The following is a 24164-nucleotide window of genomic DNA, read 5'->3' as shown; positions in this document are numbered from 1 at the left end:
TTATTTAATCTATATATATATAATGTGAAAAATTTATCCAATATATGTTTCTAATTCATTCATTAATTTATTTATTGGTCAATATTATAACCTCCCTCCCTTAAGAAATTGTCTTTGGATCTTATCAATTAAAAAACTAATTTTTATGTAGTGTTTATTTAATCTATATATAACATAATGTTCAAATTACATCAAATATAATTTTCTAATTAATTAATTTATTGGTCGATAATATTAGCCTCCTTAAGAAATTGTCTTTCGACATTATTATTTAACATTCAAATATTTGATGTAATGTAATTTATTATTTAATCTATATATAATGTAACATATAAATTATATCCAATATAATTTTCTTATTTATTCATTTATATTTGTCCAATTTCCTGGCAAATTAACCCCAGGGTGCGAACTGCGGGGGACCAAGGGGGAGCTCGGCTCCCCTAAATAAGGCATGGGCTCCGCTGAAAACATGATTTGTACAATTTTGGGGTGTCTCAAAAAATATTCACAATGTGTTATTTTGACGTGCGGTTGCAGTCTTGTGTATGTGATCATGGATTATTATGTGTAAAAGTGCAAAAATATAATTCACGCATGCATGACGGCGATTTACACCTCACTTAAAAAAAAAAAAAGATAACTACACATGCTATTCTTGTCATGCGCATCAAGGTGTGGGGGTGCTGAGGAGCCAAGTCCAGTCATGTCAAAGACTGACAGCCAGATGCTTTCATATGGATGTTAAGACGCTGCTTATTCATTTTCCGAAACAAATGATGTGACGTTGTTTTTCGTTTTGTTTGCTTCATACAGTAGGCCAATACAATGTTCTTTTTTTAAACACCATGACTTTGCTGTAAACATGTTGGACAACTTGACAAAGCAGAACCCTTTTCAATGGTGTGTCTTTCATTTCTTTCGAATTCGCGATTGTTTTACCGGTGATCCTGTGTGTTTTGTAGCCTACATCATTGTGGCAAGGGACTCTCCACCTCAGCACCCCCCCCCCCCCCCACCTTATTATTAAATTGTAATTTAATCAATCTAAAAAAATTTATGCAGTTAAAATAGTTTTGTATTTGAATTTGTTAATTTGAATTTGAATTTCATAACTTGAATATTGGTAACCAATAATATTTTGGTATTGGTAACCTGTTGGTAACCCCTGACCTACTTTCTGCTCAATCTGAATGTCACAATCTGAATTTCTGGTTTTGAATTTTAGAATATTGAATTTGATGTTCTGAATTTCTTCATCCTGAATATTTGAGACTGTATTTTTACAAACTGGATATCTGCAGTCTATGAATTCAGAAAGCAAAAAATCTGAAGTTTGAAAATGCGTCTATAAAAAATTCAGCCTGGGAAAAATTCAGTGGTCTTGCATTTAAGATATTCAGTAATCATGAATTTCACATTAAGAAATTCAAATTCAAATTCAAATTAAGAAATTCAAAACTATTTTAACCGCATATAAAAATTCAGATTTAATAAATTACAGAAACACAATTCAGATTGTTTTGGCATATTATTAGCTCCATACACTAGCCTTTAAAGGGCCATGACACCCCCCACTTTCTGTTAAAGTCTACTTCAGAATTTTTTCAAAAGATGCATGATTAATGGGCGTGGAGCTCCGTGAGCATCGGGCAGGAGTAGGCGTGGCCAGCAGGGGAGAAGGGGAGCGAACAACTGTTGATGTCAGTTAGCTCACAAATGGAGACAAACCGTGAGGAGACGCATGAGTTTATAGTTTACAAAGTTAAAATGCAAAGAAATAAACAGTAATTTAATGCCCTGCTACATTTGTTATTCGTAATTTCATTTACAGACAACCACAATTTATATCATTATAAAGATAATCGTGTTCATATAATAAACACTATAAATGAGGAACTCTCCCTCAATCCCCGGGTCTGAATCATAGATCTAAATGCAGACTCAGTGCAGCAGGTCTCCTGACCTGTCTATTTTAACCATTAGTCCTGCTGGTAATCTGGAGGATTTAGGCAAACACAGCAGCACGGCGATGTGTCTGAATGTGAATGAACTCCTGATACAAGACAACATCCGCCATTCTCCAATTCTCGTGCTGCTCTCCCGACTAAAATGCTTGCATGGCACACACAGCTTTGCTGTATGATCGGCCCTGACAGGATCGTGGGAAAAAACATGCAACAAACACTGTGGATCATGGAAACAAACACATACGAGCCTTCATAAACGGCTACTGCATGCCGTGGGTCGGTCTGGCAGGTCTGCGTCTGCCTTGCCTTCGGAAAGCACGTGCTGTCATGCTCTCATGAATAATTAAGCAGCCGGCTCTTCTCATAGGATAAAGAAACTCCACTTTGAATAATAATGAGAAACCGAAGCGTCATCATTGCACTTGCAGTACTTCGCTACGTCGCCGATTTTGATCCCGCCCCAAAAATCATTTTAAACCCGGAAGCTGAAATTAGCTGACAAAAGCTCAAAATTATCCAGTTTTCCCCACAATTAAAGCTGACAGGTGCTAACATTGTCTTAACTGATGCTCAACACACACAAGTTCTCCAGTGTGTCCTGAACCTTTAAGGTACACATTAAGCTGAATACTAGTATCTCACAAAATAGCTAGAAAAATATTATGCTCTGCCATCACGGTGCAGACTAAAACAGTTAATTATTAGAAATGAGTTATTAAATATATAAAAAAGTCTCTCTTAAGTCTTATTATTTTCATGAATTGATGCATTTCTTTGCTTCTCTCCACAGAGTGAATCCTATTTTTCTAAGGCTGAACTCCTCTAAGAGCAGCGTCTGAAACATGGACGACCCTTTAAAGGTTGACTGATTCCAGCTGACACCTTCATAACTATGCTGCGAGTCACTAGAGGCCTGATGGCCACAGTACCCGCCAACAGCCCTCCCAATTCCCCAGCACAATTCAGGGAATGATCAAACCATCCTGTCTAGGATATACGCATCAAGAGACCTCTTACATACAGGTCAGTAGCAAAAAAAAGCTTTCATTTAATGAATGGCATCAACTCCAAACATGGATTAACGTGTGCCTCTTTATCAGCAGGACGACAGACACCCCAAATCCGATGGCATGGGTCAAGTTCTTCAGGAGGCCGGGTGGCAATCTTGGCAGGTCTTACCAGCCGGGATCTATGCTGTCCTTGGCTCCTACCAAAGGACTGCTAAATGAACCAGGACAGAACAGCTGCTTCCTCAACAGTGCAGTGCAGGTACGTGTTTAACCTGTAAGGTCCAGCCAGTCTACTGGTGGATGAAGGTTCACTGCATGTTTGGTATTTCCAGCGCAAAATGTTGAATTACTTTAAATTTAACTCGTATCTGACTCCTGTTTCAATATGGCCCTGTTTACACTGTCAGGTCTTGATGCCCAATTCCGATTTGTTGCCTGAATTTTGTCTGTTCTTTACACGTTCTTTTAATTGTGACCCATATCTAATTCATGTGTTTACACTTGCTTTGCAATTTACGATGTCGCACATGCATAAAGGCGGGTTCTAGCATCTGTGCCACATTAGCCACGATGGAAGAAATTTGTCTTGCTTTTAGCTCTGCGAAGTATGCAAAGTGTAGTATAAGCAGTGAATGGTTTAGTCCAGATTTACCCCCACGCAGTTTATGCAATGGTATGGCCCTGGTGTGTGCGTGTGTGTGCGTGTGTGTGCGTGTGTGTGCGTGTGTGCGCGTGCGTGCGCGTGCGTGCGCGTGCGTGTGTGCGTTCGTGCGTGCGTGTGTGTGGTTGAAGATGTATCCTTTGCCTGTGTGCGCACTAGTGTTAGAGCAGGGGTTTTCAAAGTGTGAGGCGCGCCTCCCCTGGGGGGCGCCAGAGCATGTCAGGGGAGGCGCGGGAAAAAATATTATATAATAAAAATATAATTAAGTTTAATTATTATATGTATTTTTATTATATTTAAACCTTTTAATTAAACAAAGCTAAAAAAAATAATACGTCAAAAATAAGAAAACCTTTTTTACCCAGAAGGCCATAGCTGTGAATTCACTTCTGTTTGGCAAGCCCGCCAATACAGGTATACGCCTGCTAAAACAATGGATCGGTTTCTGAGACCCCCCGATTCAAAGCCTTCAAGTTCGGGGCTTAAACCCAAAAGACGACGATTTGATGATCAGTATTTGAGTTTAGGATTTACGTGGACAGGATCAGCTGATGAACCACGACCTTTATGTGTGGTTTATCAAGATATTTTGGCTAATGACAGCATGAGACCCACTAAACTTCAACTGTTTTGACTGGGATGGACTGTTCTTGGATCTGTTCTATTCATATTGAACCATCATCCTAGTTTTAAAAACGTTATATTAAAATACTTATTACTCTGTAAATAATGGCACTTTTCATGCAAATGATGACAAAAGTGAGTTAACAGTCTGACATCTGTCTGTGTCTTTATATATATATATATATATGTGTGTGTGTGTGTGTGTGTGTGTGTGTGTGTGTGTGTGTGTGTGTGCGCACGCGTGTGTGCGTGCGTGTTTGGGAGGAGGGGGGCGCCAATGGATAAGTTGTGTCAAAAGGGAGGCCCCCTGTCTTAGACTTTGAAAAACCCTGTGTTAGAGTATGGAATAAAATCACATTTCATAAATATTTTGTGCGTAAATAAAATTCACGCATGCGTAATTCTAAAATCTAACAGAGAATAAAGTTGTTCTGTGTGAAGCCCGCAGTGTGTGTATTAATAGCGACCATAAGCAAAAGTTACAACACGAAGTTCGCCCAACTTTAAAATAATTTTGAGGCGGAGATGGGAAAGGGCCGTCATCGCAGCTTGCGCTTATGGTTTATATGCTGTCCTCCACCATTCAAAGGAACTTGTGGGTACGAGAGAGATCTCAGGTCTGGTGGGAGCAAATTGTGGCGACTGACCACTTTCCTCCTCTGATGTTGTTTACCGCGTCGGCATCTCCACACACGCTCTTCTTTCTGTCATTAAACCGTTGAGAAGCACCACATTGTCGCAAGTTTAATGATGTACAGAACGGAACGCCTTAATAAATCTGATCTGCCTGTGTACATGACAGTCGCATTGCCACATATCAGATGTATATCTGATTTGTTTCCACATATGAAGGAGGCCTGAAACTCATTTCTGAATATCCGAATGCATGCATGCATTTTTTTCGTGTTTACACGGTCATTGAACAGATCTGATCTGTGTCACATATGAGCAAAAAATCGGCATTGGGTCACATTTAACTGGCAGTGTAAACGGGGCCTATGAGGTGGTTATAATATTAATATATATTTAACACGGTTTCACGGTATTGTGGTTACTGCTCTTAAATATATTCTTTTTTTTTTAAATTTCCTGGTAAATAAACAACACCTTATTCCCCATTGAACACGATCTATTTTATTTTAAGAAACATTTTAAATATTGTGGCGCAGTAAACGTGTCAGGCTAAATAATTCTAAGGGTGCTTTCACACCTGTGAATCGATTCAGTTGTTCCGAAACTGATTACAAATGTTACATTGTTGCTCTTTGCTCTTGGAGCGGTTTGCTTTTACATTGCAAAGTTTCTAATCGGACCAAAAGAGCTAAAACAAGTCACGTGCGAGTAAACTCTCCTCACATTGGTCATTGTCAGGGTTTATTTTGCAGCGTCCTGCTCAGCTGTCAGGAGAGGTGGTGGTTTGGTGGTGATTGACAGGGTGCGCGCGCGACGTGTCTGAGGAGAGATGTGGTGGGGAGGGGTGAGAAGGGTGCGCGACGTAGCCTATTTGAGGACCGGGAGGGAGACGCGAGATTACTGGAAGATCATCACTCGTTTGCGGGCATCCGGAGACTCGCGAAACTTCCCGCCATACTCATAATTCTCTCTTCATATAGCCGTAAGCCTATTACATATCCATAAAACACTGTGATATAACCACGCTCGGATCGTATCGCTTTCTCACTGTAATCGAACCGCTCCAGGGTTCATTTCAATCGAGCCGAGACCACCTTATTCATGCGATCTCAGAGCGATTACATTGGCGCGGAGCAGAGCGCGATTACCCTGTTCACATATGCCAAACGAACCGCGCTAACTGGGCAATCGAGAAATGTTCCACACAGATTTCTTTACAGCTTTAAAAGGCTGATATAATTTGATATAAAGGCTGATTTCCTTTGATATAAAGAAAAGCTGCTGGACTATTCAGCTCTATAGCAAGAAGATATGTTGGTGTACAAGCGATTTTTGTTTTTCAGATATTTGCTAAATCTTGGGCTGACCAGTAGCTTTTAATGCGGAGACACTGTTGCCCTAAAAAACTAAATCAAACAGTCAGAAAACACATGAGTAAAGTGGCACAATGGTAATGCATCTGACTACAGATCAGAAGGTTGCATGTTTGAATCACTTCCAGGTGGCGCGGTGGCTCAGTGGTTAGCATTGTCACCTCACAGAAAGACGGTTGCTGATTCGAGCCCTGGCTGGGCCAGTTGGTGTTTCTGTGAGGAGTTTGCATGTTCTCCTCTCCTCCACAGTCCAAAGACATGGAGACACTGCTTGCTGCAGAGCCACTTGAGCTCCAATGAGGGGGAGCTTGAGCTCTAGCTCCTCCTTCTATAAGCTGTAATGCATACACCCACCCCGCCCCTAAACCCAACCCCCAGTGACATCACTTGTATAAGAAGTGCAGCAAGCAGGAGCTGGAGCTCATCTCTGCCCAAGTGACTCTGCAGTGAGTACCACTTGGAGAGATGTGCTATAGGTGAATTGTGTAAAATAAATTGGTTGTAGTGTATGTGTGTGAATGAGTGTGTATGGGTGTTTCCCAGTACTGGGTTGCGGCTGGAAGGGCATCCGATGTGTAAAACATGTGCTGGATAAGTTGGCGGTTCATTCTGCTGTGGCGACCCCTGATAAATAAATGACTGAATGAACATGTATTAAAAAAAGCTTACTTGTACCATAGTAACGGTATAACAGACCAATTCAGCAATTTTAAAATGATGACTCCAATGTCATGTCTTCTTTCTGAGAGTATTTACAGTATCCCATCTCCACCATTCAACACCCAAATGACTGGTGTTTGTCATTTCCCAGTTGGCTCTTACTGGAAGCCAGTTTTCCCCTCTTGGATGACATTATGACTGAGCGTATCTCTGCGTTATCTTGTTCTTGTACTCATCACCATGCAGCGAGGTCAGACTCCGACTAAGTTGTCTGGGGCCTGAGGGAAAGACACTGAGTGAAGAGAAACCTTACAGTGCCAGTCCACACACACACGCGCACACACACACACACACACACACACATGTATATACAGAAAGATGAACAGCTCTCATCCTCTGTCTCTGCCTAATCTCCCTTAAGCTCTTCTTCCAAGCAAGGACAATGCGTCATATTCCTCTGAGTCTTGTAAACAAAATGATGCCTAGTAAGAAAAGTCAAAAATAATAATAAATAAAACCGTCCTTGGCCATCAGACGCTGTCATTTTGGCATTTAGGGCTGAACGATATATCATTTGAGCATCGCTATCGCAAAGTGCGTATCCCTCACATCGCAGGATTAGACTTTTTATTAAAGATTAAAGGATATTATTTTTATATTATTGTATAAAAGTGGGTGGCATGGTGGCTCAGTGCTTAGCACTGTCGCCTCACAGCAATAAGGTCCCTGGTTTGAGTCTCAGCTGGTCTAGTTAGTGTTTTTGTGTGGAGTTTGATTGTTCTCCCCGTGTTGGCGTGGGCTTCCTCCAGGTGTTAGGTTTCCCCCACAGTCCAAAGACTTGTGCTGTCTTTGGATGAACTAAAGTGTGTGTGTGTGTGTGTGTGTGTGTGTGTGTGTGTGTGTGTGTGTGTGTGTGTGTGTGTGTGTGTGTGTGTGTGTGTGTGTGTGTGTGTGTGTGTGTGTGTGTGTGTGTGTGAATGAGTGCATGGGTGTTTCCCAGTTGCAGCTGGAGCGGCATCTGCTGTGTGAAACATATACTAGAATAGTTGGCGGTTCATTCCGCTGTGGTGGCAACCTCTTGATAAATAAGGGACTAAGCCAGGGATCACCAAACTTGTTCCTGGAGGGCCGGTGTGCTGAAAATTTTAGCTCCAACCCTAATCAAACACACCTGAACAACCTTATCAAGGTCCTACTAGGTATTCTTAAAACACCAAGGCAGCTGTGTTGAGGCAAGTTGGACCTAAACCCGGCAAGGCACCGGACCTCCAGGAACGAGATTGGTGACCCCTGGACTAAGCCAAAGAAAAATTAAGATTTAAATTTATTTATTTAACTAACCATTTGCTTATTTAAGCATTTATTTATTTTAGCATTTTTTTATTTATGGATTTATTTATGCATTTATTTATGTATGCATTATTTATGCATTTGTTTTGTTTATTTATTTATTTATTTATTTATGCATTTATTTATGCATTTATTTATGCATTTATTTGTTTATTTAAGCCTTTATTTATTTATCTATTTATTTATTAATGCATTTATTTATCTGTTTATTTTTTATTTAAGCATTTATTTATTTATCTAATTTATGCATTTTATTTATTTATGCATTTGTTTTTAATTTATTTATTTGTTTGTTTGTGTATTTCTTCGTTTTTTTTCTTTATTTGTTTATTTATGCATTTATTTAAGCATTTTTTGTTTATTTGTTCTATTTATTTATTTATTTATGCATTTATTTGTCATTTGTGTTTGTTTGTTTATCTATTTGTAAATTTTTTGTTTGTTTGTTTGTTCTAGGTGCTTTGGCAGCTGGATATCTTCCGGCGGAGTCTTCGTCAGCTTCCGAACCACCACTGCTTGGGGGACTCCTGCATCTTCTGCGCTTTGAAGGTATTTCTATGAACAAAATTCATAATAAAACAGAACTTTAAAAAAAAGAGTTTTAGTGTCAAATGTTGGCTTCATGTTCAAAAGCACTTAATGTCTGTTGTGCAGGGAATATTCTCTCAGTTCCAGCACAGCCGAGAGCGAGCGTTACCCTCAGATAACCTGCGCAACGCCCTGGCAGAAAACTTCAAGGATGAACAGCGCTTTCAGCTGGGCTTCATGGACGACGCTGCTGAGTGCTTTGTAAGTGTGTTTCTGTGGCTTTTTGTCAGACATGCTTTTATACTTAAAGATTTAGATCCTAATTAATGCGTTTTTTGCAAGATTTCTCTTTCTGAAAAACATATTTTATTGTTGGACTGTCCTGCTTTTACAGTTTGTAGAAAACTCTTTTATGAAGGGAGCTCAGTTAAAGAGTTTTGACTGAACAGTTTCTGATAATCTGAAAATCTTATTTGATATAACTTGTTTATTTGTTTGCTGTTTTTTGTTTTATTATAATTATATTTTGGTATTTGGTTTGCTAACATGAGATTAAAGGAATAGTTAATTTTATTTATTAGGTCTAAACATTAAAAAAAAAAGTTTGTACTTATGCATAATTCACTGTAAATTAAATAAATTTTTTAAATCACAATAATATTAATTATAACAATTATTATTATTATTGTTATTATTATTGTTATTATTATTATTATTATTATTATTATTATTATTATTATTATTATTATTATTATTATTATTATTAAAATAAAATATAAATGTAACCCACGGGTCATACTTCATCCAACCAAGTCTGAGCTGGGATCAAACTGGCAATTCTTTGCATGGGAGTTGGTTGCCCTAACAAGGAGGCTTAAGACCATGGCCTCTAGCGTCTGTCGCTAGAGCACCTTTAGAGGTCAGAGGACTGAGCTTTACCTCCATAGCGCTTAGTTGGCTGGCCACCACCCTAAACCTCACTCCCATTCCAGACAAACCCCCGAAGTTTAACCTACCAGTCCTACTGCACCTAACCCTGTCTGAGCTGTAATTGAACCAGCGATTCTTTGCTTGGGAGTTGGTTGCTCTAACAAGGAGGCTTAAGACCATGACCTCTAGCGTCTATCACTATAGCACCTTTAGAGGTCAGAGGAATGACGTTTACCTGCATAGCACTTCGTTACCTGGGGACCCCCCTAAACCTCACTCCCATCCCGGACGAGCCCCCAAGTGTAACCTACCAATCCTACTGCACTCAATCCAGTCTGAGCTGGTATCAAACCAGCGATTCTGATTGCGTTGGAGTCGATTGCTCTAACAAGGAAGCTACTATCACTAGAGCACCTTGAGAGGTCAGAGGAGTAAGGTTTAAATGCAAAGCACTTCCCTAGCTGGCCTCTGTTACACTCGGCCCCCTAAACCACATTGCCATCCCGGACGAGCCCCCAAGTGTAACCCACCAGTCCTACTGCACTCAACCTGGTCTGACCTGGGATTGAACCAGCGATTCTTTGCATGGGAGTTGGTTGCTCTAACAAGGAGGCTTAAGACCATGACCTCTAGCGTCTATCACTATAGCACCTTTAGAGGTCAGAGGAATGACGTTTACCTGCATACCACTTCGTTACCTGGGGACCCCCCTAAACCTCACTCCCATTCCAGACGAGCCCCCAAGTGTAACCTACCAGTCCTTTTGCACTCAATCCAGTCTGAGCTGGGATCAAACCAGCGATTCTGATTGCGTTGGAGTCGATTGCTCTAACAAGGAAGCTACTATCACTAGAGCACCTTCAGAGGTCAGAGGACTGAGGTTTACCTCCATAGCACTTCGTTAGCTGGCCACTACCCTAAACTTCACTCCCATCCCGGATGAGCCCCCAAGTATAACCCACCAGTCCCACTGCACCTAACCCTGTCTCAGCTGGGATCGAACCGGCAATTCTTTGCATGGGAGTTGGTTGCTCTAACAAGGAGGCTTAAGACCATGACCGATAACGTTTATCACTATAGCACCTTTAGAGGTCAGAGGAATGACGTTTACCTGCATAGCACTTCGTTACCTGGGGACCCCCCTAAACCTCACTCCCATTCCGGACGAGCCCCCAAGTGTAACCTACCAGCCCTATTGCACTCAACCCGGTCTAATGCTGGGATCGAACCGGCAATTATTTGATTGGCAGTCGATTGCTCTAGCAATGAGGCGTCTATTGCTAGAGTACTTTTAGAGGTCAGAGGAGTGAGGTTTACCTGCATAGCACTTCGCTAGTTGGCCTCCGTTACATAATAATAAATGCGCATATTTTTCAGACTCAAATCTGATTATGTGTGATTTCAGCATGTGATTAAAGCTTGCTTGTTTAATATCTAATATTGCTCATGAACCATACATAGTTGTTTTTTAGCCATGTTTTACTAATGGAAAAAAAACTATGTCCAGATTATGCTCTTATGTCTATTGTGAACGTCTTTTTGTCTCTCTGGAAAGCTGAAATAAGCACGTTCAGCCTTGTGCTATGTGCTGGATTTCTCCTACAGCCTCCTAATTGCAGCAAACCTGCTTAGCGCTGGGACCTGTAATCATTTTCTGTTTAGCGCAGCAGGACTGTGAGAGTCAGTCATTACCTCGGTAAAAGTCCATTTACAGAAGCTGCCCTAAACAACACAATCAATAAAAGATCTCTATCAATGCAAGCCTGCAGAGCGCACATACACTCACAATACATTTACAGTCAATGCAGATGCTCGGCTCTGTTTGCTCCTTTTATACTGATCTAAAACTGTGTGATATACCTGGAAAGAGATCTAAGTAAGACTTGCATGTGACCCTGGATCACAAAACCAGCCATAAGTGTCAATTTTTGGAGATTCTGTCTACAATAGGTTGCGTCCTCTGGAAGCTGTGTAAAATAAGCTTTCCGTTGACATATGGTTTTTGCTTTAAGACAATTTCTAATTAGGATACAAATATATGACAATCTAGAATCTGAAGGTTAAAATACTGAGGGTGGGTTATCAACATTTTAGTCTCAATATAAAAATTGACAATTTAAATTTAAAGTTTGAGTTTTTATACGTAATATAAATATGAAAGCATGCATCAGAAGTGTAATATTGCTGCTGTTAATGTTTATCTTGATAATACACATTTAGTTAGAATTATTAAGAAAAGTAGGTCTTGAATAGGTCTTAACATTTTTTTGTACTATTGCAAATTTCCCTGATAATTAAATCCAAAAATGGGTTATAATAATAATAATAATAATAATAATAATAATAATAATAATAATAATAATAATAATAATAATAATAATAATAGTTTTGGTGTTTGTTGTGGTGTTGGTGTTTGTTGTGGTGTTTGTTGTGTTGTTGTTAGTGGTGGTGTTGATTTTGGTGTTGTTGGGTGTGTTGCTGTTGTTGTTTTTGGTAGTGATGTTGTTTTTGTGGTGGTGGTGGTGTCGTTTTTGGTGGTGATGGTGTTTAATGCTGTTGTTTTTGGCAGTGGTGGTGGTGTTTGTGGTGTTTTTTTTGTTGTTGTTGGTGGTGGTGGTGGTATTGGTGTTGTCAGTGGTAGTCGTCGTCGTTGTTGTTGTTGGTGGTGGTGTTTTTGTGTTTGTGGTATTGTTGGTGGTGCCGATGGTGTTTGGTGCTAATGTTGTTTTTGGCAGTGGTGTTGTAGTTGTTGTTGTTTTTGGTGGTGGAGTTTTTGGTGGTGTTGTTGGTGGTGGTCTTGTTGTTGGTGGTAATCGTTGTTTTTGTTGGTGGTGGTGGTGTCGTTTTTGGTGGTGGTGATGGTGTTTGGTGTTGTTGTTGTTGTTGATTTTGTTTTTGGTGGTTGTATTGTTGTTTTTGGTGGCAGGTGGTGTTTGTGATGATTTTGGTGTTGTTGTTGTTGTTTTTGTTGATGGTGGTGGTGGTCTTGTTGTTGGTTGTAGTCGTTGGTGGTGGTGGTGTTGTTGTTGATGTTGTTTTTTGCTGTGGTGATGTTGTTTTTGGTGGAGGTGGTGTTGTTTTTGGTGGTGGTGTTGGTGGTCGTGGTCTTGTTGTTGGTGGTCTTGTTAGTGGTGGTGGTGTTTTTGGTGTTGTTGGTGGTGGTAGTGGTCATTTATATTTATTGTATTCATTGTTTTTTGTTTATTGTTATTTTTATCAGGAGTGGTAGTATTTATTATTATTATTATTATTATTATTATTATTATTATTATTATTATTATTATTATTATTATTATTATTATTAATGCTGCTGTGGTTGTACTAGTTTATAAGACCTATTGCAAGTTACAGTACTTGAAATAAAATATACAAAAACCTAAGCCAACTTCAAAAATAATTTTCATGTAGCTTAAATTAAATAAATGTAATAAATAAATAAAATAATTTAATAAAAAATAATAATTACATTATTTTAAAAATAATAATACTATATACGCATGCTGGAAAAAAAAAGACTTTTCTTTAAAAAAGGCTAATCGCCGTGGTCTTGTTGGTGTGACGTACTCAAGTTTCTCAGGTTTGAAAGGGTGTATTTAAGCAGATAATAGGCTTGGGAAAAAATGACTGAAGCTTAGAGTGCATTCAGCTAATGCCAAGACATCATTGCACCAGCCCGAACAAATCCACTGTGTTGACATCTGCCAATACAAGAAATGATTGTTTTCATTTCTCTTCATCTTCGTTCTCTTTAACACATTTAATGAATTGAATGCATCTAAATAGCATTCATGTAGTATGTAAAACTGCACCAGACAAAGATATTATTTTATTTAGTTAATTATTTTAAATTAAATCTTTGCAAGTGTCTGTAAGTACTCCTGAAAATGTTAGTTTAAATACATTTTACTAATATTTTTGAGTATAGCATATTTATTGATTTGATTTTGTTAGTTTTATTTACTCATGAAATGTAATGTGCTTATAATTGGAGGCTTAATTTAATAAATCATCAGCTTCTTTTTCTTTTGGAGTATGTAAGTTGCTCAAAGTAACAGCAGGCTTTGTGTTATTTACACATGTATGCACTTTTATATGCTTAGAGATTTTAATTTAATAACACATCTGCAGCTTTTTTTCTTGTCTTTTATAGTATCTAATTAAGTGTAAAATTGCTCAAACACTGCAGACTTTGTTTTATGTAATTTTAAAAGCATCTATTCAGATGATTAATTTAATAACTCAACTGCAGCTAGTTTTTTCTTGTCTTTCTGAGTAGGTTATTAAATGCTAAGTGAGAAATTGCTCTTAAGCTGTAGACGATGTGTGCTTTTGCTTTATTTACTCATTCATTTATTATGTAATTTATATGCTTCTAATTGGAAGATTAATTTAATAACTAATTTGCAAACAGTTTTTCTTGTCGTATGTTGTGAAATACTAAGTAGATAATTGCTGAAATGAGTTTTTTCTGAAATGACTGTTTTTGTTCTAATAATTTATGTATTTTTGAAGTAATTTTATCTGCTTTTGTCTGTAACAGTGATGTATAACTCATCTACAGACCGTTCTTTAGAGTGTGTTATGAAATAATTTGTTTAAAAGGACTCAAACAGCAGGCTTTTATTTATCCGTTTATTTGTTTGCTTCTTGTGGTTTCGTTTCCATTTTGTTCTGCAGCTTGTCTTTAAAATGTTTTGCTCTGGAATGTGATACAAGATTTATAAAAGTGCCATATCACAAAGAAATGGCTAAGGGAATCAAGTTTCTAATTCTCCTTTTTATGCTACTGTTATGAACTTAAAAAGTTTTAATGTATGCAAATAATGCAACTGTATGAGTTGATAATGTGTTGATAATTATTAATTAATTAAAATTATGATCACTCTGAATAAAAATAGCTCTGAATTATATAGCTCTGGCTTATTTGCTGTTTTATCTTGAAAATATAACAGAACAAATTATAAATATATATATATATATATATATATATATATATATATATATATATATATATATATATATATATATATATATATAAAATTTAATCTGTTATATTTATATATTAATAATATTTATATATACTGTATATATCATTATTATTATTATTATTATTTATATCATTATTAATATTATTATTTATGTTTATTTTTTATATTTATTTGTTTATTTTTTATTTATTGGTATTTATTTATATTTATTTTTTTATTTGTTTGTATTTTTTTTATATTTTATGTTTGTTTTATTTTTAAAATGTTAACTGTATTTATATATTTATTTATGTTTACTTATATTTATTAGTATTTATTTATTTATCTTTATAATTATATATTTATTTTGTATTAATTTATTGGTATTTATTTTCATATATTTATATTTATTTATTTATTATTTGAATTTATTTATTTAGATTTTTGTTTTTTTATTCGTTTTTATTTATTTATTGTAAAGTAAATATGTACTAATATTTTTATTTTATCTGGCTTATTTGCTGTTTTCACTGTCACGATGAGCACTGTCCCTGTTGAAATAAAATAACTGAAAATAAATGACAAACTTTTTTTGCGTGTATATTTTTTTTTCACAGGAGAACATTCTAGAAAGGATTCACTTGCACATTGCGCCTGATGCTGAAACTGACGCCTGCACGTCCAAGTCCTGCATTACTCATCAGAAGTTTGCTATGACACAATATGAACAGGTATTGCAGCTCTTTTTAATTTTCCACACACGTGCACATGCAACACACACACATGCACAGATGCTCCTCATGTGAGTGATGGAGCATTGATTGCTTTGGAGTGACAGTGGTTTTCAATCAGTTGGGTACAGTGGTGAATTACTGATTTACTCACAGTGAATACTAATTCAGACTGTCCTTCTGCATACAGAGGAAACACTGTCTTTACGACAATATTATAATGCTGTTAGCACTTTAACATGGTGCGCTTGTGTTTATTATGTTATAAATGCTGAGACTAAAGACAGATGTTATGTTGAGTAATAACTATTTAAAAGTCTGTGGGTCCATATGCATGTTTATTTTATATTTATTTTTTATTTATTTATTTTTATTTATAATTCATTAATTATTTGTATTTATCATTTATTTATAATTAATGTATTTATTGTTAGGATTATTTATTTTTTTATTTTTATCTGTTTATTTATTTATAATTTATTTATTTTTAATTGTTATTTTATTATTTTAATACATATTTTTGTTTAATTTCTAATTTATTTCTATTTAATTAATTAATTTACTTTTTCTTTTTGTTTATTTTAATTAATTTATTTATTCATTTTAACAATTTATTTACCTAATTTTATGTATGTATTTTAACTATTTTTTATTTTAATTTATTTACATATATTTTAATTGTATTTAAAAAAAAGATTTATAATTTAGCAAGGATGTTAAATGTGATCCTTAAAGACATATAAATGTTTCATATTTGTATATTTCAAATTAAAGCGTCATTAAATATTTATTTACTATTTTTGTTTGTTTATAGTTTCTAGTTTGCTGGTTAATTGCTGTTTTGTCATGTGTATTATGTAATGCCTCATAATACATTATAAAAAATTACATATGAAATTCGTATTCTTTAACAGTTTTCTAAATTCTTGTAGTTCTTTATTGTTTAACGTTGATACTGATGTTTTTTTGATCACCAAATGGGCAAATTAGAATGCATATTAATTATACACCCAAACCATAAAATAGCTTGGAAAATTATTTACAATTATAAAATGAGACACTGAAGGCATGCATCGTTACAAAAGATTTTTGTTTCATCTATGTATGCATGTATGTGTATTTATATATTTTCATATATATATATATATATATATATATATATATATATTATAGATTTACATATATTTTTATTTATTTTTTTGATCGAATTCTGTTAAATATGGTGATTTTGATCTAAAAAAGGTAGGTAGCACATATGTTTTTAACGTTAATATTATTTATTTTATTATTATCATTTATTATTATTATTATCAATTATTATTATTATTATTTAGCTCTAATTTGGTTTAATTATTTAAGAAGAATGATGATAAAAAAATTCTGACTTTCCTAACAGGAATAGATGACATTTGAACATTTATTAAGATAGAAAACAGCATTATTTTAAAATGTATTTTGCCAGTGGTACCAAATAACTACCATGTAGGCACTAACAACCAAAACTGTGTCCCATACATTAACGTACTTCATAGAAATCCTAGATATGTCTTCTGTATTTCTATTGCATAATACTTTAACCCATTTTAAGGCATTGTGTGTAAATGAGAGGCCCTGCCAAATAAAGCAATGCCAGATTTGCTGTTTCGACACCAGAAAGGATTCATTTTTGTTTTGCCCCTAAAAGGAATGCTTGAATTGGTTCCACCCTCAGGTTATTCACAGTGCGTGTGTGTTGAGACGTCTCTTACATCACTTACTGTGGTGTAATTAAATCTTTACATCATATTGCAGTCATCATGTGTGATGTATGACTCTCTCTGTGTTTGTGTGTGCGTTCAGTCAGTGTGCAGGAGCTGTGGTGCGTCGTCTGATCCGCTTCCCTTCACTGAGCTGGTGCACTATGTGTCCACCACTGCCCTCTGGTAAGTCCATCCAGCCAATGTACAAGTGAAGACAAACTTATTACCCCTGCTGTGTAAAGAAGAGAAGATTAAAGAGCTCCTATTTTACCTATCTTGATTATTTCCTATTTTTTGTTAAGATTCAGGAAAACAACACAATTTTAACAGCAGCAATAATAAAATTATACCAGTAAAAAAAGTCATTTTAAGATGAATTATTCAGGAAAATATTCAGTAAAATATGAAAGTATATATTTTTTTTTGGGGGGGTACAATGTCAATTAATTAATAATGTTGTTGTTATAATTGTTTTACTAATAGTGTTGCTCTTTCTCTGTGCTCCAGCCAACAGGTGTTGGACAGGAGAGATGAACGCTTGCGTCCAGAGACCTTTGGGGAGCTGCTTCAAGCCGCCAGCACCATTGGAGATCTGCGCAACTGTCCGGTAGGTGGATTAATCGTGAGGAAATAACAAACTCTTTCAGCTATAAGAAATAAAATATAGTGAATATAAACATCACAAATAAAATATAGTATATAAAATATGATATCACCAGCAGCTAGCTCTCTGCACCTCTCACATTGTCGCCCACTGAAGATAAGCAGGGCTGCACCTGGTCAGTATCTGGGTGGAGACCACATGGGAAAGCCAGGTTGCTGCTGGAAGTGGTTTTAGTGAGACCAGCAGAGGGCGCTCAGCCTGCAGTTTGTATGAGTCCTAACACCTCAATATAGTGAAGGGGACTCCTATACTGCGTCTTTTGGGTGAGATGTTAAACTGAGCTCCCGACTCTCTGTGGTCATTAAAAATCCCAGGAAGAAAAAGAGTAGGGGTTTCACCGCGAGCATGCTGGTCAAATCTGCCTACTGTGCATCATGGCCTCCTAACCATCCCTATATAGGCATCTGACGTTAACCGGTTTCGAGGTTTACCGTGGTTTGGAAGAGTCAAGGTTTTAAAACCAGAAAAATGTTTTGTTATACCGTTTCTAAGGTATATGTAGACGGTTTTTTAAGTGTTTTTATTTTTGTCTTGTAGGGAAATTTGTGTATTTGAAGCTGATGAAGATACTAGAAGTGGATGGTTTATTTTATTTATGTAGCCTGACATGTTTAGTCTTCCAAAATATCCTAAACGTTTCCTAAAATGTAATATGTTGTGTTAAATGGGGAAAAAAAGGTTATTTTTTTACTAAGATGTTGAAAAATAAATTATTTAATTAAATAATTAAATAAATCGTCAGTAAACACATTACCAGGATACCGTGAAACCGCGATATTTAGGAGAAAGCAGGGCACAAAGTAACAATTTTTGGTTTTGGTCAAATAATAAACAAAGTATTGTAGTTAGACAAACCATTTGTTTTTTTTAGCAACGGAACACAAGCCTCTCCTACACATGAGCACTGAAAGTATGATCGCTGGACATATGGTGTCTGTGCAGTGTCGCTAAAAGTGCCAGGAGTATAAATGTTACCATTTACCCCACCTGCGGGGCAAGTTGTAACAGACAGAGGGTTAGTTGTAACCTGGGCTTGACATTAACTTTTTTGATCACCAGCCACTATAGCTAGTAGATTTCCAATATTACTAGCCACTCGCCATTTTCACTAGCCACACTTTTTTTGTGGGGAAAATATATTTTATATGCATAAATTTTGACTTTGACATGCTAAAATGCCTTGATTTAGATGTTGTGTTATGCCCACATGCCTGCCCTGTCTAAAAGTCTCAGATCACCAGTTAATCTCCCATTAAAGCAATATTACTGTAGAAAATATTAATAAAGGTAAACAACGTAAACCATAATAAAAAATATAACTAAGCAAAAGAAAGCAGGGGAAACGTAATGAAAGGATGATCACACGGTTAATATAGGCCTGTTAATAATATAATCAAATAATAATTAAAATGAAAGCAGTGACCGCTGCTGCTTACAAAGAATATGGGATTTTTTAAAAATATTTTGAGCTCTTGATTGCAGCAGGACTGTGGGTGCACGAGCATCGCTCTTTGTCCATTCTATTTTTCATAGGGAACTGATCGCACCAGTTGCGTTTACTCTAGGCACGGTTGCTTTCGCCCAAGTAAACGGGAGCGTGCATGGTTTTTAACAGTCGCGCGCATCACATCACCTGTGTTTGCGAGTAATCATCGGTATTTACCTGCTTTCTTTTGCTTGCACTAAGTTATTTTTGTCAGTCGTGCTGCTTCTCGATTCTAAGATCACATTTGCATGAATATTGGGCCATGCTATTTGTCGAACCAGCAGTCTAAGAAACCTACAATTTTAAAAATGACTTCCAAACAGCCGAAGTAGCTAGTGGAGGTGTCTGTCTAACCTGCCAGAGCTGAAATCTACCCGCATTTGGCGGGTTGGGGGGTGTTAATGTAAAGCCCTGGTTGCAACACATGCTTAAAAAGGCAGATTACACACAATTAATTTAAATTCAGTTTACTTTAAGCAGTAGCTATATTGTCTCAGTACCTAACTCATTAACTAATTTTTTTATTCTACATAGCAGATGTAGACACATCCACACATATACTTACAGATGAACACACACACACTCCTCTAATCTATTGTTCTGCAAGTGTAACACCTCTGAAACCTGAGACCGGAATGTTCTTCTCGTGTATCAACACATTCTGCATTTTTAAACAGGCAAAGTAGGAGGAAGTCACATCCTACTACAGTCTCTCTGGTAAAACAACACTGCACACAGATATTTATCTTGCTCAGTCAAGAAGAATCTTTTGGTCAGAACAAAAGGGTTTTTGAGGAACTTTTGTGGGTGTAACAACAAGAGTAGGGTTTAGTGTAGAAGAGTAGAAAAAAAATGCTTGTATATTATATTATAAATGACAATTATATTAGGATTAAATTAATCATATTTTTTTTATACTATTCATCTAGGTCAGGGGTGTTCAAACTTGGTCCGTGAGGGCCGGTGTCCTGCAGATTTTAGTTCCAACTTGCTTCAACACACCTGCAAGGACGTTTCTAGAAAACTTAGTAAAGGCTCGTGCACACAGAGACGTTTTTTGCTCGCGTTTTCCGTCAACGTTTAACGCCTCGTGACTATATAAAGGGCAAAACGCCAGGCGCAAAACCATAATTTAAAAAAGATTAAAGACGCAGTATAGGAGTCCCCTTCACTATAATGGGGTGTTAGGATTCATACAAACTGCAGGCTGAGCGCCCTGCCTCATGCTCGTTTTTTTTTTATTTGACGTGCCGCTTTAAAACCTTCTGCACCAATCAGGTTGGCGCTTGTGTTCACGTGCACGGAGCTGCTGAAGTTACACTAAACAGCACTTGGAGGCGCTCAAGCACAAAACTGTCAATGCAAGCGCACATTGAAGAAGATGCCCAGAGGTGATATGAACGTGGAGCTGCTTATTGCACTGGTGAACAAAAATCAGTTCTTTACCGCTAGAGCCGGAGCTGCTATTTGATAGTGATGGTGAAATGAAGCTTTCTGAACCAGTGAAGCGCTCGACTCAATTGTATCGGAAAAAGGTTTGTTACTCGAAGCTTTCTAAATCAGAGCTCGACGAGGACCTCTTCTGGTTAAAGTGTGGGAAAGCACTGTGTTGCAATAATGTCAAATGTTCACAACCAACCAGTTCATTCATGTAGTAATACAACAGTAATATAAACACATTACTCAATTACTGTAGTCTTTACTTTAGTAAAATCCAAGGAATTCAAAAGTATTAACATATATTATATTCCAACTAATCCTTCATTTACCCACTCGCTCCAAGCGGGAATCCAACCAGCGATTCTTGCATGGGAGGCGAATGCTCTAGGAGGAGGCTATAAGAGTGATGCTTCTGGCTGTACTCGCCAGCTGGCCTCCATTATACACCATACTATGTTATGCAATGGTTTTCTTTAAATATAGTTGTAAAAAATACGCTAATACACTTTAGTATGGTTCAAAACCTTTTTACTATAAATTACTGTTATATTTTAGTTTAATTACTGGTGTGTGTGACCAGTGCAGTGCTTTGAAACAGTAGAAATGTATGTAATCGGCGCCTAATCTCTCGCTATACACTTTACTAACCCATGAGGGTGTTTAAACTTTTGAATCAAAATTCGAAGCAGTCACCTGGGTATAGACAAAAATGAAACTTCGGATGTTATATATATATATATATATATATATATATATATATATATATATATATATATATATATATATATATATATATATATATTAATTATACAACAGTTCTGTCTGGTTCTTGAATGTGATTGGCTGATAGCAGTGCGATATTTTGCCAGTAACATCACACAAAGGCCTCTTCACCCTTCACCTCTGTGTATTACTCCGCCCACATACAGCAAGCAACAAGCAGAGACGCTACAGTTTGACAAATATTACTGTTGTTAGACAACAAAATGTGCTTTTAAGGCTTTTTTTAGTCGAGAATGTAGTTGTTCAAATTGCAACTATGCAGTTTATTTGTAAGAATAGTGCCTATTTTAAAATATTTACAATTTCTGAGCTCGTCAGCAGCCAAAGACGGTTGACGTTGTCTATCCACAAGATTGCGCCAGAACTGCATAGTAAGCCCTTGCTCAGTGTGTTCTCTTGAGCGCGAAAAACAAACTGAAAAACAGAAGCCTCGTGGTTTTTAAGGTGGACCGGATAGTCAATAAGAAGCTGGATTCAGCCTTGTCCCTCCTTATCGCAAACACAACAGCAGTCTGGTGAGAAATCTCTGTAGACGGATGGCATTTCATGTCACATTCAGCCTTATAATCTTAAAATGTGAGCAAAATTTGCTGTTTTGTCATCACCTTAAGGAGGTCACACACCAGAAGCGGCGCTTCACATTACGCTATAGAGAATTATTTAAATACTAGTTCTAAAGTGACGTTGGTGAATTAGTAACGGCTTCTGCTGTTCTGACTGAATGAATGGCGGAAGAAAGTAGTTCCTAATACAAAAGGGTTTTAGACTCTCTGTGTTTGATTTTCTTTTTATGTACAAGATTGTGCCATCGAACTGTTGTATAAACGCAATTTCACACGAGTAGCAGTGTGCAATGGCTGTATATCAGCACTGGTGGGGCGCTAAGGCTTGGCCTGCAGCCTCATGCCAACGCACGCCTCCCACCAGTGCTGATATAAAGCCATAGCACACTGCTACTCGTGTGAAATTGCTCATATATACATATATATAAAATATGTGTGTTTTGTTTTTTTTTCAAACCATGAAAATAGCTAGGGTCAAGGACTGGTGTTAAAACAAAGCATTTAATAGTTTTATGTCTGTCCCCTCATTAGAGTAACTGTGGTCAGAGAATCAAGATCCGGCGTGTGCTGATGAACTCTCCAGAAATCGTGACCATTGGGTTTGTGTGGGACTCAGAGCAGTCCGACCTCACCGAAGAAGTCATCCGATCTCTCGGACCACACCTCAACCTCTCAGGGGTAAGACTAACACTCAGATCCGCATGTTTCATTACAGTAGAGCTTCACCGATGACCTGAACTAGCAAAATTGCAGAAACAATGCTGTGAAGAACATTTGTGCTCATGCAGAAGGGAAAAAAAACTATTGACTTTTTTATTTATTTATTTATTTATTTATTTATTTTTATTGAAGCAAGCAAGATGAATTACCAAAACCAATAACCAGACAGATAATTCAAAATAATTCAAGTGGAATCATGTAAACCCCATTCAGTGAATCGTTTACTAGAGACTCATTCTGAATGGATCATTAGAATCGGTTAGTTGTTTGCTGGAGACTTACTCTGAATGGATCATGTTGAATCAGTGGCTTGTTTACCAAAAGACTCACTTTAAATGAACCATTTTCAATCACTGAGTTGTTTACTGAGAATCAATCTGAATGGATCATTATGAATCAGTGAGTTGTTTACTAAATTCTCACTTTGAATTGATCATTCGAATCAGTGAGTCGTTAACTGAAGACTCAGTCTGAGTGGATGATTTTAAATCGGTGAGTTGTTTACCCGGAGACGCACTCTGAAGAGATCATGTGTAATCAGTGAGTTGTTTATGGCTCACTCTGAACTAATAATTTAAATCAGTGAATTGTTTACTCAGAGATTGACTCTGAATGCATCATTTTGAATCAGTGAATTGTTAACTTGTGAACTGATGTCACTCCAGTTAACTAACAATAAAATCAGCTTTCATGAATTAATTCAAATAAATAAAATTAAATAATTAGTTAAGATTGTTAGTTAATTAAAACAAATATATAGACAATAAATGAATAAATATCTAAAGAAATAGTTTGATAGATAGCTAAATAAATAGATAAACTAATAAATAAATAGTTTGATAGATAAATAAATAAATAAACAAATAAATAAATAAGTAAATAGTTAGTAAGCAAGTAAGCAAGCAGGTAAGCAAGTAAAATGCATACAGCTGCAGAAACAGTGGCTGCCTGGTAGAAAGAAAATATCTGAAACATGGTTTATACTCCCACACATCGCTGCTAATGAAGGCCGGGACGCCAGATGACCTTCTACCGCAGTGGCTTTCTGGCCATCAAGCGTGGGCTATGATGCAGTTACACAACCTCAGTCTTATGCAGAGGATAAACTCCTGCTTTATTTCATGCATATGGTTTAAGGCACCACCATAAACCGGCTTCAATGACACCAGCAGCAGATGTGCAACACACATAAATAAATAAATAACTGTAAAAGAGCAACCCATCATGACATCAGACGGGTTTTATAGCCTTTTAATCTGGATGGAGGTTTCCAGTAATTTTATATTTTATATAATAGTCAGGAATAAGATGCTTTATAATGTAGTTCCCCTT

At 36.7% G+C, this 24164-nt stretch overlaps 1 protein-coding gene across 3 annotated transcripts in view; it reads left to right on the top strand.

Moving 5' to 3' along the window:
* usp53a (ubiquitin specific peptidase 53a) overlaps nt 1-24164 on the top strand; it is a 90518-nt gene that overhangs the window by 20936 nt on the left and 45418 nt on the right. For 2 of the 3 annotated variants that reach the window (XM_087262247.1, XM_087262245.1), the window contains 8 exons: nt 2761-2993; nt 3074-3239; nt 8738-8830; nt 8936-9070; nt 15324-15437; nt 17277-17359; nt 17684-17783; nt 22644-22790. In XM_087262247.1, coding sequence (XP_087118373.1) covers nt 3096-3239; nt 8738-8830; nt 8936-9070; nt 15324-15437; nt 17277-17359; nt 17684-17783; nt 22644-22790 — 816 coding nt within the window. In that variant the 5' untranslated portion in view covers nt 2761-2993; nt 3074-3095. Of the gene's footprint in view, nt 1-2760; nt 2994-3070; nt 3240-8737; nt 8831-8935; nt 9071-15323; nt 15438-17276; nt 17360-17683; nt 17784-22643; nt 22791-24164 lie in introns of all 3 variants that reach the window. The other variant, XM_087262246.1, reaches the window with a different exon arrangement.

This window comes from Danio rerio, chromosome 7, assembly GCF_052040795.2.
Source record: "Danio rerio strain M-AB ecotype USA chromosome 7, GRCz13ab, whole genome shotgun sequence".
Classification (NCBI taxonomy): domain Eukaryota; kingdom Metazoa; phylum Chordata; class Actinopteri; order Cypriniformes; family Danionidae; genus Danio; species Danio rerio.
This window is presented reverse-complemented; position numbering and strand designations above follow the sequence as displayed.